We start from the raw sequence: 19,890 nt of genomic DNA, 5'->3' as shown, positions 1-19,890 counted from the left end.
GCCCAGGGAATGGTGGGAACGGGGTCACAGCCATTCCTGCTCACCTGGCTCAGCACTGGGGCCAGTCCTGGTTCACCTCTCCATCATTGGTCTGGCTGAGGAGGGCGGGACAGCCCCAGCAAGACTGGATCTCAGGAGGAACATCTTCACTGAAAGGGCCACCAGCGGTGGAGCCACCATCCCAGGGTGTGGATGTGGCCCTTGGGGACAGGGCTGTGGTGGCTTTGGCAGTGCTGGGTAACGGCTGGACTGGGTGATCCTAAAGGTCTTTGCCAACCTAAACAACTCCATCATTCCATGTTTGGGTTCCATCAGTGTGACGGTGTTCACAGGGGTCTCAGGCTGAGAGAAGAGACGAGGATCTGACTCCATGTTTCAGAAGGCTTGATTTATTATTTTATGATATATATTATATTAAAACCATACTAAAAGAATAGAAGAAAGGATTTCATCAGAAGGCCGGCTAAGAATAGAATAGGAAAGAATGATAACAAAGGCTTGTGGCTCGGACTCTCTGTCCGAGCCAGCTGGACTGTGATTGGCCATTAATTAGAAACAACCACATGAAACCAATCCCAGATGCACCTGTTGCATTCCACAGCAGCAGATAACCATTGTTTACATTTTGTTCCTGAGGCCTCTCAGCTTCTCAGGAGGAAAAATCCTAAGGAAAGGATTTTTCATAAACCATGTCTGCGACATATCAGCACTGCAGCAGGAGCTACCTTGTTGTTACTCACGTGGCTGCTGTCTCAACAAGCACAAAGCAGCTCTCTCTGTCATTCTCATGACAAAAATAAATTTATTCTGGTGAAAAAATTAATTTATTCTTTTCATATATAGCCCTCTTTTCTTCTCCATTTGCCCAGGAATATCAAACAATCCTATTCAGTAAAACCAGACACACAAATTTGCTGTAATTTATGCAAATGGATTTTACTGAATTGTACTTTGAGGAGTTAAAGAGGTGGGACACTCTTCAGCTCTGTCCCCTACCCTGATGTTTTATTTTGACAGGACAAATTTCCTTAATGCCACGTTTTTACCTCATAAAAACGGCAGCACCAGAAAATTAGGTATGTCCTGCAAGAAAAACAAACCAACAGAATAATTTAGTAGAAAATTGAGTGTTTTTGTGTTTCTGTGACTTGCAGGAGCTGCAGCTGTGCTGGGATGGGTTCGGGGTTTGGCTGAACCCGCCAGGGCTCCGGGAAAGAGCAGATCCTGCTGGAGCAGGGAGCATGGGCATGTTTTGGAGTCACTCCCTGCAGGGGCTGTTCAGCAGGTACAGGAGGCCAACAGTGGCACTGAGTCAAAATAGAGGCTGCAAAGATATTACAGAGCTGACTGCACCTGGTGTAGAGGAAAATAAAGATGTCAGTGCCCTCCCCTTTCCCCATCACTTGTCTCATATTTCTGAGATACAGGTGTGTGGTTACTGTGTAAACACAGCAAAGATTTTTCTTCTAGGCTAATAAGCTGCATGTTTTGGTTTGGGGTTTGGTTGGTTTTTTTTTTTTTTTTCCTCTCTTACAGTATCTGTGCCAAATTACAAAAGCTTACAGTGTGAACTCCTGCACTTCCACACCCCCTGTGCTCACTTTGGTTTCTGAGCCAGGATTCAGTCAGAGCCTGCCCCTCTGGCAGCTCTGCCTCAGCCTTTTCTGAATTTATTTCAGAAATTTATTTTTGTCTTGTCCATGCACTATGTAATCCACCAACACTCAGAGCATTTTAAATTAACAGATAATGCATAAGCGTGAAACTGCTGCTTGTTTTTACTGCCCCATTCACCAATCTGTTGTGACTATCCAGGTAGCTCTGGATAGTGATCATTGATTTTTGCCAGTAATTGCAGGGGGGGGAAAGCTGCCCTATCTACACCCTAGAAGTCCTCAGAACTAATCCTGCTGATGTTTCTATCTGCCACAGAGTGATAAAAACATAACACTGAAGGAATCACACAGGTTATTTTGAGTTATTTCCACGGAATCTTGTGGGGCTGCTCTTTCTCCTGTGCCTGTTGCAGCTCTCAGTGCCACGAGAGCCCTTGCTGAGGTCTGAGAAAAGCAAAAGCCCAGGTGTGAGGAGGCTGCCCCTGTCCAGCTGTGCTCCCTGGGATGCGCACAGGTGATTGATGACTGCAGGTTTCATGTAGCAGCAATGACATTGCCAGAGGAAAGAGCAAGGAGGGAAACTCAGGCTCCCTTGGGGTGACAGAGTAAAGAAAGAGGATCCTTTTTCAGCTTTCTGGCAAGTCTCATCAGGAGAGTCCTAGAGCAAAAAAAGGGAAATGTGGCTTTCCTTTTGCAGTCACTGAACTGCCCCAGACTAACCAGCATTGGCTAAAGGCCTCTCAAGAGAAAACTGGGAATGCTGGTGCAGCTAACTGGAACACTCTGCACACACCCTGCTGGTCTCACATTGTGCAATTCCATATAAATGTGCTTTATTTTCATGGACAACCCTGACCACTTCTCCTTGTGCTTGATGGAAAGGAGCAAGAATCAGCAGAATTACTGAAATTGGGGTTCTGAATTGGGAAATGACTGAAAGTCCCTTCCAAAGAATGGAAAGTCTTAGATGAGGAAAACTTGGAATTGCTCTACTCCTCATGGACTGGATAGAGATCAAGGCAAGTGAGGAAATTCCTGAAATTTTTCCATTTCATTTACGGAGAATGAAATTTCTGGATTTCATTCCTGAAATCCAGATGCTTTTAGGACCCGAAATCATCTGAATGGTATAAATTGGGAGCAGAGTAAGTTTCTGATGGTCTAACTAATTCTATTTAATATTTCAAGTGCAATGGCAACTAAAGTAGTTGTGATTCATTGTTAGATCACAAATACCTCACACAGGCATCCAACATCTGAGCCTTGAAGCAGCTGAATCTGGTCTGATTCATAAAAATAAATGTGTTGAACCTTTGAATCAATCATTCTGTTCCTTCTCTATTTTCAAGTTCATTTGGTTTTGCTGTTTTTCGGACAATTTTCATACATTTTATTAAATGTATGACTCTGCTGCCCTGCATTGCTTTTGAGAAGTGTTTCCTTGTTCCATTCCTTTCTAAGGGAGTTTTCCAAGGAAAATCAACACCAGCCCAGGTGCTTGGCCTGGATTTGGGGACCCTGGGCTTGGCTTGGTGCAGTGTCTGCAGCAGGAGGTGACACCTGGGGAGGGAACCTGCACCTCCTGCATGGTTTCGGTGTCTTAATATGATTAAAGGATAAATAATACTAAATGTTTCCTTAATAGGAGAAAATACCCAGCATTGACAGTAGTGATTAAGTTCCATTAAACAGTTGTTAGTTTGGACACCAGGTGATTAGTACATCCAAACCACTTCATTTCCAGACTTTGGCACCTTGCTCATTACTAACTCAAGCCATAAAGTTCAGTGAATCAAGTTGTAAATAGTTTTATTGGTCCCATGTTAGAAAAAAAAAAAAAAAAAAATTGAGGGTTGTGAAATTCCTGGATGATTTCAAGTTAGGTATTTCTTAAGTCCTTGTGTTTCTGCTTTCTGTTCTTTAGTTATTCATCATTGCAGAGGATTTAAACTCTGTTTCTGCTTTGGCAAGCACTAAATCCAGTGGGCTAGTTGAGAGTTGTGTTCCTAAAATAAAATAAACCAAATGGAGAGAGGGCTGGAGATGCACTCAGCTGCCAACATGCCATAGTTATCCAAGGGAGGAATTTCCTCAAGGACACCAGAGGAACAGCTTTTACAGCTCCTGGAGAAAGGTCCACAGTTACCCACATGCTGCTAATTATTGAATAAAACACAGAACCTCGTGTTCCTGTTTGTTTGCTGAAAACAATTCTCACCTCTTGGAGAATTATTTCATGTCCATTTTATGATAAGGTGTCCTTCCAAGTAGTTTTTGTTTATTTACTTTTATTTTTAATGAAAGTTTAGGAATTGAGCTGTACGTCCTGACTTATTTCAAGATGTCAGTCCTATGCAACAAGTCTCATTTTAATACCTCTTAAGTGACTGGGAGCAAATTTTTGGTTTCTCCAAAGCAATTTGAGGATTAGAAAGATGTGCTGGCTTCATCCTGGTTTAGCTTTCAAATTGCCATGTGTCCTGTTAAGTCTGTTTATGATTTCAGTGACCCTTGCATCACTCCCATGCCACTTTACAAATTGCTGCCGAGGTGTTTATGGCCAGGTTTCTTTCCCAAATGTAAGCAATTTTTTTTTTCAGGAGCCTGCCCAGAAACCATCAGCTTTTATGGTGTGGTCGCAGAAATTGTGTGTTTTTAGCAGGGCAAGGCCTCCCTGCTCCCTCAGAGTGCATGTGTGTGCCTGCAGAAGCTGTGTGTGTGTGTGCAAGGCAAGGCAGGACAGCTCCATAACTGCAGGGAGAATCAGGAGGTGACTCCGAGTCACCCACTTACTCACTGCTGGAAACCTGTGTTTTGTGGTTTTGCAGAGCAGTTTTTTAGGCCAAGGCAGGCAAAAAAAAAAAAAAAAAAAAAAAAAAAAAAAAGGACACGGGTCCCCTCCTCGTTACAAAATTTATCACTTGTGGAAAAGCAAACTTGGTGTCAGCTGGGAGATGAGGAGCTGCAGTGAGAATCCCAGCTGAGCACAGCAGGTGCTGAGCTGGCAGTTTCACAGCAGATTGTGAAATTTGATCTCACAATGGGAAATGGAGCCACTCCTTGAGGGCAATATCTGGAAACATAATGGGGAACCACCCTTCAAAGGTGATCCGGGTAATAATGGGGCTTAGAAACACTTTCTACCTGCTTTGCTTAGAAAATTATGAAAATTTTTAATGGTGTTACTGGTTTTTGCACAAGCACACTATATTTAGCTGTACCTCGACTGGTCCTGGGCTCAGACACACCCAAGGCACTAAACTGCCCAGTGCCACCACCACTGCAAGGTGGAATCATGGGATTCTCAGTGATCCTCGTGTCCTGTTTGTTCTTCTCTCTTCTCTTCTCTTCTCTTCTCTTCTCTTCTCTTCTCTTCTCTTCTCTTCTCTTCTCTTCTCTTCTCTTCTCTTCTCTTCTCTTCTCTTCTCTTCTCTTCTCTTCTCTTCTCTTCTCTTCCTCTCCTCCAGATTTCCACCCCTATTTTTTCTGGAATTTGGGCGTTTTTACACCCTCTGAGTAACTTCCACTGCAGATAAATCTGGTAAATCTGTGCTCAGCCATGCTAATGAAGGTGGAACACCCAGCATTAATGCATTGGCCCCATGACACTCTCTGCTACTTGATGTCTCCCTCCTTTCTTCTTGAGATTGGCATAAAGATTGCACCTGTGCTCCTGCAGGTACTTTATGCACACCACAGCCTCTGAATAATGTAGACTAATAGAAAGGACTTCAAAGAACCATAACACAGTTTTAAAAGGGCTGGGAGGAGAGGCCAATGGGAAATGTTATAAGAATTCCACCTTTCCTGCTTAGCTAAGCAGTGATTTAGGAGGACATGTAAAGTCTACAGGAGAATTTCAAAGAAAACAAAAAGCAAACAAAAGCAGAGCACACTGCCTTGATGCTGGAGACAAAGGGAGGGAGAAGGGAGAGGCTCTCAGCAAATCATCTGCTCCAGTTTGGCATTTTTAAGACAGAGGGTGAGCAGAGTAATGAAATATTTAGAGAGATTTGGGTGTTATTTGATAGAGGTAAAAGCAAAGGGAAAGGAGAGTGGTGTAGCAGTGACCTGAGCAAGTCATTATGTGATTGAAATCTGTTACCCAGGAGCTCATTAGCAACAGAGAATAAATGCCTTTCCTTCTGGAGCTGTGGATATTCTGCTGGATCTCTATCTCACATCAAATTAAAACTCTGTCAAAGCCACAGGAGGATTAACACCACCAGGCTGTTCTTTCCAAGACAGAGATTTCCACAACCACTGGAACCATCAGTGCTGAGGAATTAATGACCAGCAGACACCAGAATTATCTGGATCTTTGGAACTGGAAAAAAAATCTGCAGCAAGTCAGTGAATTTTGGACATTTTATGAATCAAAATTACACTGCATGCTGCCCCCTCATCTCCTAATAATTAGGGTAGAGAAAGAAAAAAGAAAGATTTTGAGGAGAACATTCTGTTTTACAGTGAAATTCCCTCATTTTCCCTCTCATGGAACCAGTGTGGAGATCCCACCAGAGTGGGATTTCAGAAATGCACTTTGTGCACAATTGAAGCAGGAAACAACAGAACAAAGGTTTCAGAGCAAACTTCAGGGGCACACATTGAGCAACTGCTCTGCCCAAACCCAACCTCATTTATGGCACCAAGAGATGGTTTTGGCAAAGTGCTTCTGGACATTTTTCAGTTTGGTCATTAGGAATTTATCTGCTACTAAAAGTCAGCTCCAGCAGAATAGGGATGAGATATGGAACAGGATTACATAATAGGCTTTTACAAAGGAAAATCTTGGGCTGCACAGTCCAAGAAAATTTGACTCAGTAATAACAACAACATAATTACTACTTTAAAGATAAGAGAAAATCAGCTATGCTGATTTCTCTGATTATTTAAAGATATTGCAAGTGAGAACATGGTCAAGCAGTTGATACCTGGAAGACAGAAGCAGTGATTTATAATTAAAAAAAAAAAAAACAAACAAAAAAAAACCTCTAGAACACAGGGGTACGTTAAAAAAAAACCTTTAATTCAGTCATACATATTTTAGGACACAGGGAGTCTCTCTCTTTCAAGGAAATGCCTTACCATGAACTTGCAGGCTGTAATCTGACATAAATAACACGGGAGAGGATGTTCTGGGAGAAAATTCATCTTTTACATTCCTAACAAGGGGACTGCAAATAAATACATTTCAAAATAGGAGGGGCTGACAGTGCTTTTTCTGTGATCACACAACACACAGCTTGCTGTCAGTGCCCACAGAGTATAAAACACCTTGAACATTTACACATATACAGGTGGAGAGCTGTGCACAAAATCAGGAGCTCAGAGTCTCTCTCTCCTTCCTTTTCTCTATTCACACCTCTCTCTTTTTTTCTTGCTGCAGATTTCAGACTTACTGGAAAAGCACTGGGGGCAAACACCCCTGCAGAGGCAGAAAACCTAAAGGTGGGAGGGCTGGAAAGCCAAAAACCACCTCAGTCCTCCTGCTGGGGTGACAGAACCCAACAGCAACCAGGCAATTTCACTGCTGGTACCATTGAGAGGGTTTTGCTTGTCCTTTTGCACAGAACAGGCTTTTCTCTGAAGCTCTGTGGGTGAGAGCCCTGCTCTCCTTGCAGCTCTGGCAGGAGCAGTCCAGGCCCTGTCCCCTGCCCAGGTCACAGGCAGGTCCCTGTCCTGTTGGCCCACGAGGGGAAGGTCTGCAGCTGGAACAAGGATGAAGCCCAGGTGTTGATGGCCAGGGTGATGGTCAGGACTCCCAGAATGTTGAGTACAAACCCAGCTTTGGCCTAGAATTGGAAAAGAGAAGGGTTGTTAGCAGCCCTGAGCATTTTTTTTCCTTCCTTGATGGTTAGGATGGTTTGCATGGTTTGATTTTGTCTTTGGTGGTCTTTTTCACACCTCCACCAAATTCTGTTTAAGTTGGTTTTCTTCACAAATATAATTTGTATAAAGGGAAAAGTTTCCATTGGATAAAACTCTTAAAACTAGAAGTCCCAAAATCCTTTTAATCCACTTCTCTTCTGACCTGGTATTTCTCTCTAATGTTACTTTGGGTTTCTCCTTGGATCAATTATAAGTTAGGGAAGTTATCAAGAGACATGGCACTGCTGTCCCTGCATCTTTAGTGACTTCTGGAGGCATCAGGGCACCCAGTGAGCCGTGCCAGGCTGTTCCCTGTCCCTGCAGAAGGACTGCCCAGGTGACAGGGCCCTTGGACACCCTCATGCTCTACATTTGGGTTTTTCCAAGCAGCTAGGCATTGACAGCTCTTATTACAAAATCTTCAAGAGGTCCTGGGTGTTCTTTAAAGGCTCATTAGCACCTTTCTAAGATTCTCAGAGCATATTAAAGACAGTGTGACCCTTTATTAATGCACACACATCTTCTTTCCACTTGACATAAGCCGGGCACACTGACTTTTCCAACTCTCCAGGAAGAACCAGAATTAGGAAAAGATCGAACCTAGGGGTGAAAATTCTGGGAAAAAAGTGTTTGTTTGTTTGTTTGTTTTTTCTCACCATATCAATAACCCTGAGCTGTCCATAGGAGAAGACAATGGCATTGGGAGGAGTTGCCACGGGGAGCATGAAGGCCAGAGATGCAGAGAGTGTGCAGGGCAGCATGACATAGAGAGGGTTGAGGCAAATTGCTTCAGCCTGTGCACAAAAAGAGAGCAGAGATGATGGCTTTGACACCCAGAAATGCACAGAAATCTGGTTGTATTTGTCCATGTCAGAAGGCTCATTCTTCCCCAAACACTGCAGCCACTCATATTTTGCTGCTGCTTCAGACACTTCCAGCATATTTACGCAGCAAATGCAAGAATTGATTTTGTGGTCAGGGCTTTGTATAAATGGATAAATAATGCTTATATTCAGCTCTAGACCCTGGCTTTGAATTGGTTAAGAACAAAATTAAAGTACCAGGGGAGGCAGGTGAAGCTCTGGAGGTGAGAGCTTTGGTTTAGGGGCTGGCTGGAGTCTGTGGCCTATGCAAAAAGATTTTGGAGGAGCTCATTCCAGTTTCTGTCTGGAACCAGCTTTTCAGTTTGCAGAACTCTGTCTGCCCCAGCAGCAGGAATCTCCTGTGGAAATGCAGAAGTCTGAATTAGGTCATGCTACCACCTTCAGAGACTTCTGCAAGGCCTTGGTGGGGGTGAAATACAGTCATGGAATGTTGCAGGCAAGGAAGTGCTGCTGCTGCTGTCTCCGTGCAGAGCAAATTGGAAAAAACAAGTACAGCTGGCAGTGACCTCATGTTTAGGCCAGAAGGCAAAGTCTTCATATGCCAGTGAATTGAATCCCTTTGCTTTTCCCCAGCAATGGATTCATAAAGGTTGAACACACACATAGGTGTGTGTGTGTTCCTGTGTGCACACGCAGATTTTTGTTTCAGGTCTGGTACCCCTGATGGGATACAGGAACCACTGCTTGGCTTTGCCAGTAAAATTGATCACTTTAATTTTGGCAACTGAGGAGCTGAAAGCTGTCCTTACAAGAGTATTTTGACATGCTGGGACTCACCATAGAAGCCAAAATGGGCAGGAAGAGGGTGGTGGTGGCCACGTTGCTGGTGCACTCGGTGAAGGTGGCGATGAGGAGGCACAGGAGGAAGGCAATGGCTGGGTGAGGGATGCTCTGCAGAGGGGTCAGCTTGGTGCCCAGCCATGCAGACAGACCAGATTCCTGCAGCAGAGCAGAGAGGGATGCCAGGTTGGAGAGGGGAGAGCCACATCAGTGTTCTGGGGCAGTTCTCATGCCTGTTCAGCCCTCCCTTCTCAGAGCAGTTCTCATGCAAACTGCAGGAAAACACAGCCAGTGCTCACAGACAGGATTGTCCAGTCAGGTAAACAAAAATACCCCAACATTATTTCCCACCCAAGGAACTGGAAAGTAGGAGATCCTGCATTTATATTGCATTATTGACAGCAAATAATTATTTCTCTGTTCAGATCATTACTTGTACATGATCAATATTTGAGGTGCTTTTTTATATATAAGCAAAGATATTTGAATTAATTTCCTAAAATATTTTAATATAAATCTTATCGGATGCTGTAGTGATTTAATGTCATTTCATCACATTGTCTGAGATCTTGATAACTGCCTGAATCTTTTCACACCCTTCATCCTTGTCAGTCACTGGGAAGTAGCAGCGTCCTCCCTGTCATTCTGGGCTGTCTGCAGCAGCTTTTATGTATTTGCTTAATTATTCTAGGATAAATTAAAGTGATTTCCCAAATATTTCTTTTTCCAAACATGTACTTTTCCATTTTAATGTTGCTCTTTGAATTCCAAACTAGTATTTCTAGGCACTTGAAGCCTTTTAGAATTTCTTTATTGCCTATAGATTTAATAAATGGATTGTCTGTTCCATCACTTAAATCATTACTGAAAAATAATGTGTGGCATGGGACCTGAAGTTTCTCTAGCAAGCTCTACATTTCTCTCCTAATACTTGAATTTAAATCCTATTTCCATAACTCCTTGGTTTGAAATACTTTGGAGACCCCTCCTGGGTGAATCATCTCATTGTGCTGGCTGCATCAATTACATTTTATTTAAAAGAACCTTTAACATGTTGGGGGCAGTTTCTTAATCAGCCAATTTTCTAGAAACACAGTTAATGGTGCTGCCCTGCTTGGCACGGGGAGCAAGCAGGGTGTGATGCCAGCACTCCAAGGCTGGTCCCAGTGCCAGGAGCTGGGTGAAAGGAGCGTTGGATGCTCCCGGTGTGCCCTCTGGTGTCCTGGGAGAGCAAGAAGAGCAAGGTGGAGAAGGAGCCAGCCAGGAAAACACAGATCACAGGTGAGCTGAGGGATGTTACCTCACTGCCTTTGGCCAAGGCAAAGCCCCCTCCCAGCAGGAACACGATGTTCCAGGGCATCTTCTCCTGCACCACCTTCCAGTCCAGCAGGGGTGGAGGGGCACGGAACTTTGCCCTGCCCCCTGGAACCCAAAAAGAGATTTTGTGAAGCCACAAAAATCCCCAAAGAAAGGGAGAACTTCTTGGTGGGAGGTGAGTTTGGTCTGAACTTCAGGAATCCCTTCTGTCAGCAAACTCTGGAATTATCTCCCGAAGCAAACGCTGGGAGCACCAGCAACAATGGTTTTAAAAACTTGACTTGTAAATGAATGATCTGTAGCTGCTCCAAGAAGCTCAGTAGGTGGCAGGGAAGGGTGAGTTAAAGGTGTGGCAGGAGCTCTGTGTATTTCTGTTAAGTTGTGTGCTCCCTCCTGAAGATTCCAGCTTGGAATCCTTTACAAATGGGAATAACAGGGCCAGGAACACTGCTGGGATAAGAGTTTCCTGATTAGTTGATGAGAAACTGATTAGTTGATGAGTTCCTGATTAGTTGATGAATTTCCTAATAAAACGATGAGAAACAGAATTTTATGCAATATGTGCTTTGCCAAACCTAAAGCACACAGCTGGAAGAGCACTTTGAAGTGTTACTTGATATTTGAAGTTTCCTTTGTAAACCCAAAACGTAAACATTTCCCACACACCTATTCAGACAGCAGATTCGTGGTGCTTCAGTGACTCACCCGTTTGCCCTTGCTCTCTGTCCTGGTTGGAAAAGCCAGAAGGGAGGATGAAGAGCAATATTGAGATGAAGAGGGCGACTGTAGCATCAGTGACATAGCTGCAGGAGAGCAGGCAGGAATTTATTCAGCTGTGATTTCAGCTGGGTAAAATCCAGCCTGTTCCATTTTTATTCCGAGTGAGGAGGGGAAGGGGCACTACCTGGTATTATCTTTGTTGAAGAGAACTGTTGCCCAGCCTGGGATGAACCCAGGTTCTCTTGTAAACCACAACACCACCAGGAGAACGAAGAGGATTGAAACTTCTATTTCTGCAAAGCTCATTTTGCCCAGTTTCTTGCTCTCTTCCTTGATGATTTCATAGGCCTGTTTCTCCTTAGCCTTGGCAGCAGGACTGGCACCACAACCAAAGTTCTTCTTAAAACTAGAAGAAAATGGATGAGAAATGTCTGAGAAATTTGCCAGCTATCCAGAGAGTTAAAAATCCAAATTTTATACTCAATCATAATGTCTTTATATGTATTTATATATGAATATTGAAATTAAATATATTATAATTTGCAGCCATGGTGAGTAGGAGCTGCATGTCTTGACAAGATGATCAGAAAGACAAGATGATCTTGTCCCTAAAAGCTCATTACTTTAATGTAAAGAAGTGAGATATATGGGCATGTGAGGAAAAAAAAATACAGAATCACAGGATGGTTTGTGTTAGAAGAGACTCTAAATTCCATTTCATTCCAATGAATGGGCAGGCAACCTTCCACTAGACCAGGACAATGTTAATGTGACTGGCAAGGCTGTTTGATCAGCTTACTAGGAAGTAAAGAGCTGCCAAGCTTTTTAAAATGACAGGAAATGAGAATTTTAAAGGAGGAGTTTGACGGTGAAAAAGCATTTCAGGTGTTACAGCACTCTTTCCTATAAAATGAAGGAAGTTGGGATAACACAAACATGAAAAGCTGAGTATTAAACAGGCAGGAAATGCAGGCTGGTTGTGTGGGGTGATGTGCTCCAGAACCAGCCCAGAACTAATCCTCTAGGTCTGAAGCAACCCTGGTCACAAAGGCATTTACAGCTCTCTGTAGAAATCAATTTCCTGCTTTGGAGCACAGCAATCTCCTAGGACATGACAGCAATGCTGCAGAACAGGTCATTCATGTGCACTCACAGCTCCCTGTTTTCATCTACAGGGTACATTTAGCTGGGATTTAATCAGATTCCTTAAAAGAAAACTTGCAGAATTTTAACAGGCACCAAGTGCTGTTCTGGTCTCTGTTGTGTGTCAGGACTTCGCCACCTTCTGAGTGATTTTTCTCATCAATAAAGGGGTCACTGGTGTTGGACAAGTGCTGATCAAAGCCTCCCCAGGTGCATGGCAGGGGCTCAGGGTACTCACTTGAAGCCCAAGTACAGGATCTGCAGCCAAATCCAGGCCAAAATCAGCAGCACCAACATGGTGGGGAAGGCGAAGGAGAACCAGGAGGCAAAGTTGATGATGCCACCATTGTCTGGGTAGATGCTGGAAAATGCAGGTGGCTGTTAGCATCCAAAATTCCACACTCTCTTCTGAACTTCATTAATGGGCCAGAAAAGGGGAGGTTCTGTGGGGCCCATTAGGGAAGAGAAGCTCACATCCCAGGAAAGGGACCAAAGTGACATTTTCCTTCTCTGTGCTGCCTGGGAGTCAGCTGGAGCAGAATGCTGCAGTTTGGAGGGTGTTTAATCCCAGACTTACTCATTAACTTGTCCTTGCAGCACCAGATTTGGGGTTGTCCCAGTCAGAGTGGCAATCCCTCCAATGCTGGATGAGTAACAAATACACAGGGACATTCCCTTGGACAGCTTCAAGTGTTTCTTCTCAAGCTCTTCATTTCTCTTTCTCTCTTCCTCAACTACCAGGACATGAGAATTACCTAGATCCCAAGGAACAGAAGAGCTGCAGGAGCTATGTTGGACAGCAAAAGGCCTCGGGCCTGCAGAATTTAATATTTCAAGGCTAGGACACAATGGATTCAAAGCTGAAGGAACCAAAGTTCCTCCTTTTAAGGCTGGCACTGTTAATTTGTTGATCCTCTGCCCATTTTCACTGGTTGTCTTGGCACAGAGCAGTTTTTCAGAGGGGAATTTGAAATGTGTGCTAAAGTTTGACACTTCCTTGTGAATGAGGGCAATGTCTGAACTGCACATGGAGGGGAGTGAGGCAAGAATTCAGGGAATTGTAACAGAGTTGGAGGAGCTGGGCTAAAAGGAACTTTTTCCTGCACCAGCACCTGTCTGCTGGCACTGAGATTTATGCTCAGAAACTCTGGAATCACCTCAAAAATGGGGAGAGGGCAAGACAGCTGGTAAAGAGATATTGTTGCTTGATTGTGTACCTTTGGATTAGAAGGATCTTTTTAATCCCTAACCTTCCATCTGGAAATAGGCCAGAAATTTTGCCTTGGGAATCCCCTATGATATGATAAGTTACACAGTAGATAATAATTGAACAAACATAAATATGCAGGGAAATAGCAAGCCTGATATAAAGTCTTCCCCTAGTCTAGAATTTTAAATTTTTGTCAGTTTGTTGAGTAGTTATAACCATTTTGTATTTTTGATTTAACTCCAGCCTATCCATAATAATAATAACAATAATAAAAATTGTGGTCTTGTCTGGTTCATGGAAGAGCCTCATCAGGGCCGTGTGGTGCAGTCAGGATGCTTTGGGGACAGTTTTCTTTCAGGATTTACTAGGAACTGCTACGACAGAAGAAAGGCCATCCTCCATCACTCTGAAGAAAAAAAACACCCCCAACCCATTCACCTTTTTCCTCTGGCTCTTTCAGGCTGTCAGGTGACTTTTCCTGCAGCTCAAAGGCTTTGTTGGTGTGTTCAGACACTTGGTCAGTGGTGCCAGACTCTGCTTCTGACTTGTGCAGCTGCTCCATCACGGCCTGCGCAATGGGGACCATCATGGCAGTGGTGGCTGTGTTGCTGATCCACATGGACAGGAAAGCTGTCACCACCATGAAACCCATCAGGAGTCTGCAATGAGAAGGTTTGGAAAAGCTGGATCAGAACCCAGCCCTGCAGTGCTCTTTATTTTTATTTGAAAGAGTCAGCTGCAAATGCTGGGTTTGGAGAATGCTCAGCAATCCCCACCCAGCATTTCCTCCTGCCCTGGTTTGCTTTGTGAGCGACCCACTTGAGATTTAACATCAATTTCTCTTCTCCAACCAATTTTTTGACATTCTTATGGCTAAGGAAGTGGAAGATGGTAGGTTGGAGCAAGCAGTTTATCCAGTCAGATCCTGCTTATCCCACATCATTCTCAGGAAGACATTTCTCATAACACGTGTCAATGCATTATAATAGATTTTGAAGAGGGATTGCGAGCTGAATTTGATCCCAAATGGCAATCAGTTTAAGCCATAAGGAAGATGATCTCTTTTTTTCCCTCTTGTTATTTTATCCCACCTCTATTATTTAAGATTCTCTTCTGACTCATCTAAAATTCTAATCCTCGTTTCAGTATTACTCTGTTATTTGTCTCAAAATTATTCTTTAGATGAGATGTAGATTATATATGAGATGAAAAGGGGTTTATCTTGTATGCATTTTTATTCTATTGCTTTGTAATTTCCTTCAGTATTCCCTCTTCTTATGAGCTGAAACTGATTAAACAGGGCGGTGTAGCCTGTGCATCGCCTAAAGTTCTAGTCTGGAAAGCATTTGTTGTTTTCCAAACAAGCATCCTCATATTTTCTCTTCTCTGTGCAATCAGCAGCAGGCAGAGAGTCCATGTTCTCTGTGTTCCAGCTGTGGTTCTTCCTGACTGTCCAAAGCTGTGCTCCTGGCCCAGCCTGGCAGCACCCTTCTCTTTCCAGCATTGACTCCCTTGTTGCTATTTCTCCACCTAAAAGCCTTTTGGAATTAAAATAAAATAAAATAAAATAAAATAAAATAAAATAAAATAAAATAAAATAAAATAAAATAAAATAAAATAAAATAAAATAAATGACACACCAGGTGTGTAACACCTCGACATTTGCAAGGCTTGCTCAGGCCCTAACTCACTTGGGCTGCAGGAAAGCGTTTGCAGGGAAAGATTTGCAGATTCCCATCAGAGATGGGGTCTAATGCCATAAAATCCTTCATCCCACAGCATTTCCACCCCTGTCACTCACAGGGCTGGCCTGACACCAGTGATCAGCAGGACCCTCAGAGCCACTCGCTTGTGCAGGTTCCAGGTCTCGATGGCAATGGCCATCACCAGGCCCCCCAAAAAGAGCATGTTGGTGTCCTTCAGGTACTCCTGACACACCTGTGAGGTGGGAGAGGGGAGAGGGAAGAGTCACAAGTGAGTAGGACATTTTCTGAGGGAGTTTATTCCAAAGGCATTAGCAGGGAGTAACTCTGGGGTGCATCTGAATGGGGAATTTGCTTTGATTTCAGATTAGCAGCTCCACCCAGAGCTCACTCTGGGCTCATGCATGTTTTAGTCCATGGAGAAGACAGAGAATAATAAGAATAAAGTTAAAATATAATAATAATACTAGCAATAACATAAATATAATGGTGGTCAGCATGTAATCCTGGGGAACAATCCCAGAATAAAAGCAGCTGACTGATTAATACATGGAACAAGATCTCTTACTGTGGTTGAATCCATGATATTCATTAGTGGGAACAGCAGGACGGGCAGGAGAGCTGTGACAGCCAAAGGCAGAGCTTCTGTGCACCAGAAAAGTGCCATCAGTATGATCACATAGCCACAAAGTGCCTCCTGCCAGGGAAGGGGACAGAAATAAGAACATGCTGAACATTGAACCTGGGACTTCATTCAAAGCCAAGGCCTCTTAATTACATTCACTGCCTGATAAAGGGATTAGATAAAAGGTTATTTCCTGTGCTTCTCTCCCATCTAGCCTCTGACCTCTGCAGATCCTAATCAAATGTCAAACTGTGCAGCAATCTCATCAGAACTCTGAGGAGCAGATGAGACCTTCAGCGAGGGCAAAAATAGCACCAGGGCAAAAGAAGCGTGGGTGACTTTGGACTTTAATGATAAGGGATTGGCAATCACTGAATAGGCTTCTTGATTGTGCTGATGGTGTTATATTCTGATATTCTGGTTGTGCTGATGGTGTTATATTCTGTATTTATGTCCTTGAGTTGTAGAATCAGTTGCTGATCCAGTCAAGGCTTCTCCATCTGTTTTCACACCAGCTTCAGGTCATGGCCCAGGTGAACCACAGCTAATTTGAACAGCTTGGGCTCCTTGTACTGTAAATACTTTTATAACTTTTCACTGGATTTTTAGTTTAGTAGAGACTTTGAAAGGCTTACTGGCAGACTGGTCACAGATCATTTCAGCTTCCACTGACTTTATCTTTTTTGTTTGAGGAAAGTGAGATTCCCTATTTCATGTCACTCTTTTTCCAAGGAAACCTTGGTTTACTTCTGCTTTGGACAACCACTCCAAATTTCATGTAAAAATGATTCCGACAGTCCCTCTACACTGAAAAGATTCAAAATTACTTGTCACAACAGGTGGCATTTGGTTAGGCTGGGAAAGAATGTCAGAGGAGGTTTTGGTGTCTTCTATGTTTTGGAACTTGCACAATTGTGGGAGACCCCAAAGCCAAAGGAAGAAAACCATGGATGTGTGGTCTTGGATAAAGAATGTCCACTAAAATATACTGCTCAGTATGAATGAAATTGTAGTGATGCTTTTGGAGGTTGGATTACAGAGGATTAAAGCAAGGAGCTGGAATAATGGGTGGCAGGATTGAATTTGAGACTCTTGGGAACATGCTCAGGAATTCTGAACGTGGTGTGGAGGTTACAGAGCTGTGATGAGAAAGGATGAGCAGGGAGCTGAGCAGTCTGGAGGAAAGAAGAAGACAGCAATCTAGGTGTGAATTGTCAAAGCAGCCAGGCTGAAGAAGTAAGTCTGAGAGATTCCCCAAGATACTAAAATGTTCCTTTTTGAGCCTTATTTTTGAATGAGAGCATTAAGAACCTCAATTATTCATTCCAGTGATCACTGAGATCAATTTGCCCTTTTGACAATCCTTTTTCTCCATTTTTGTTATTAAAAGACACAGATAGGTGCCTTTTGAGAGACCCTGGTAGAGCTTTGGGATGTATCTCATAGGCACAGTGCCATTGTCTCCCATCCTGCTGTGAACAGGCTCTCAGTCAAAGCTGGGAAAAGGGTTTTCCCAAAGTGAGCCACCCTGTAAGGACTTCTTCTGCCTGAAAGCAAGACTTTTAGCATTGTTTGCCCTCAATTATAATAGCTCAGTGTCCAGTGCTATGTCATCTTAGGGCAGGTTAATAGATGAACAGAATAGAAAAAATGTGAAATTCCACCCTGTAGCTGCTGGCTCACACCACCAGCTTTTCCTGCTCAGCAGTGGCACAGTGCACAATTTAACCCCAAAAAACCCTTCTCAAAGGTTTCCTTAAGTGGCAAAGGAAAGATCCTGGACGTTTTCTATTTTTGTCTTGTTGCTGACTGCATAGAAACCAGAGAGAGTCATTTTCAAAGAGCAACTGAACCAAGACTGCTAAATCACTCCACAGGTAGCTCCAAGGACTCACTGTATGTAACAATGCCTCCAGTAAGTGAGTTTGAACTCACGGCCTCAGGGCAAAAAAAAAAAAAAAAAAAGAAAAAAAATCACTCTCTGTCTCCTTAGAACTTAGAACTTTCCTGATCCTGATCTCTTTCCACTTCAGTGATTCCTTTGCCTACTGGACGTTAACTAGCAAAAAAAAGGTACTTCTTATTTTTCTTGGGTTTTGGTTGGTTTTTTTTTTGGTTTTTTGTTGGTTTTTTTTTTACTTCCTGGTGAGCTTTTAAGTAATAATTTAAACTATTTTATTTACCTAGTGAGGGAATGAGAGCTGACCAGCTGTCACACTCAGAGCTGAGTTAGGGAGGGAAGGGTTAGACAAGTAGAGAATGGAACTTGGAGAAGGAGCCTTAACTGGGAATCAGCAGGGATTGGGAGGCAGAGACCAGAGGGAAGAGGTAGGATTTGTTGTCCAAAGAGAAGTGACAGGAAGGGCAGTTTGGGATGAGCTATTTCGTGGTGCTGGGGTTGTAATAAGAGACCAGAGATCAGATCTTTCTGCATGAAGAGGTTGGGAGTGCAAAAAAGAGTGGAGAAGCAGCAGAAGACTGGGAGTCTGCCAGCTCCCAGCTCTCTCTTTAAATGATCAATACCCCAGAAATACCAGCCCAGGTACTGCAGCTCCTGAGTCAAATTTCCTGAAGGAATCCTAAGCCAGGTCTGCCAGAACTTGGTGTTTTAAATTTAAAATCCCTGTCTGGGAGGATTCTTACAGAAATAAGTTAAACTGAAATCCATGTTATTTTCCCTTATGTATCAGAATGCCTTGTCTGTCTAAAAATGCCTCTTCTAAGCAGCAGTGATAACAAGGAAAAAAAATAAAAGAAGATATGGACTGAACACTGTTAGAAAATGAAAAGGGGGGTTAAAATTGAGCTTTAGGTCCACAGGAATATCTTCAGCATAGAAAGTCCTCATAGAAAGTCCTTCTCTAAATCAGCCAGATGCAAAGCAAGAGTCCCAAAATCTCTCTTGGGTCACTGAGTGTTCCTCTAGAAGATGCAATCACAGATGTAGCTCCTCATCCATCTATGCCCCACTGCTGTTTTATTGCCCCAATATACTCAGGAAAAAAAAAAAAAAGGAAAGAAAAGAGATCTCCAAGCAGCACATGCAGGTGCTCCGAGAAAGAACCTCTTCCCCCTCGAAAAGAGCAGCTCTGAGACGTGGAGGCTTTGAAACGGAGTTTTAAAACTTCCTTACCTTGGTGGGCAGAACCAGGGGCAGAGGGAGGAACACCAGGGGTACCAGGACGATGATGAGGTATTTCCTGCAGGCCAGCACTGCCTGCCAGGAGAAAGCCATGGTGCTGGAGCTGGCCCAGTGCTGAAGGGCCTGGAATCTGCTCTCGGAGCCTATATAAACACCAGGGAATATTAACCATTGACCTCGGGAGATTGGGTGTTGTTTTTGGAACTGTAATCGGAGAAAGAAGGAAGCGAACAAAGAAGGGAGGAGACAGTAGAAGAGTGTCAGAGCAGGAACTTTCTGAAGAGAATCTTGCAGAAAGGTGATAAATCTGGCAGAGAATTAATTCCTTGGGGAGCAAGCAGGTTTTTGAAAGCATGACCTACACTTTTAAAAGCATAATATTAATGATTTGCTCTTTAATAATGCCCTTTTTGAATAGGTGCTGTTATTCCTCCTGTTAAAAAAAGAAACTGCTCCCTCCAAAACAGGTTGGAAAATAATTTCAGTTTTGAAAAAATATGGGAAACACTGAAAATGGCATCTGTAATGCTCAAATACAGGGATTAGAGACACCAGTGTAAAATAAATAAATAAAATAAATATAATTGTTCATGATGTTTATGTTTGTTCAGTGAGAAATTCACTTTGGGTAGCAAAACCCACCGGGCAGAGCTGGTGTCACCAGGTGCCACATCAAATCCCCAAACCAAAAGGGACTGACAGGCCCTACCTTAGGTCTTAGTGGATTGGGAAACACTTGGCTACAGGAGATCTCTTTGCAGACACTGAGCTATTTTTTTTTCCCCTCACATTTTTGATCTTGCAGGTTTATAGGCACAGCTTTGGGAACTTGCAGGGTGTATTGGGGGTGAGGAAAATTAAGAAGAAAAGGTGCTACAG

At 43.3% G+C, this 19,890-nt stretch overlaps 1 protein-coding gene across 1 annotated transcript; it reads right to left on the bottom strand.

Moving 5' to 3' along the window:
• Positions 1–7,279: 7,279 nt before the first annotated feature.
• SLC13A2 (solute carrier family 13 member 2) lies at positions 7,280–19,104 on the bottom strand. Its single transcript, XM_036395161.2, has 12 exons — positions 19,003–19,104; positions 15,813–15,941; positions 15,343–15,479; positions 13,980–14,200; positions 12,909–13,086; positions 12,570–12,692; positions 11,373–11,594; positions 11,174–11,271; positions 10,452–10,573; positions 9,149–9,310; positions 8,144–8,281; positions 7,280–7,411 (listed from the first exon to the last, which is right to left on the bottom strand). The coding sequence occupies exons 1-12, from the start codon at positions 19,102–19,104 to the stop codon at positions 7,280–7,282; spliced, it is 1,764 nt and encodes a 587-aa protein (XP_036251054.1).
• Between the last annotated feature and the right edge of the window lie 786 nt (positions 19,105–19,890).

This window comes from Molothrus ater, chromosome 21, assembly GCF_012460135.2.
Source record: "Molothrus ater isolate BHLD 08-10-18 breed brown headed cowbird chromosome 21, BPBGC_Mater_1.1, whole genome shotgun sequence".
NCBI classification, from domain to species: Eukaryota; Metazoa; Chordata; class Aves; order Passeriformes; family Icteridae; genus Molothrus; species Molothrus ater.
The sequence above is the reverse complement of the archived record's forward strand: the minus strand, read 5'-3'. Positions and strand labels throughout refer to the sequence as shown.

Coding starts and splice junctions, on each gene's coding strand:
- SLC13A2 (XM_036395161.2), bottom strand. CDS start 19,104: ATGGCTTTCTCCTGGCAGGCAGTGCTGGCCTGCAGGAAATACCTCATC. Junction 15,480..15,812: donor ATATCATGGATTCAACCACA/GTAAGAGATCTT, acceptor CCCACCTCACAG/GTGTGTCAGGAGTACCTGAA. Junction 13,087..13,979: donor GAAAGAGCCAGAGGAAAAAG/GTGAATGGGTTG, acceptor CTTGGGATCTAG/GTAATTCTCATGTCCTGGTA.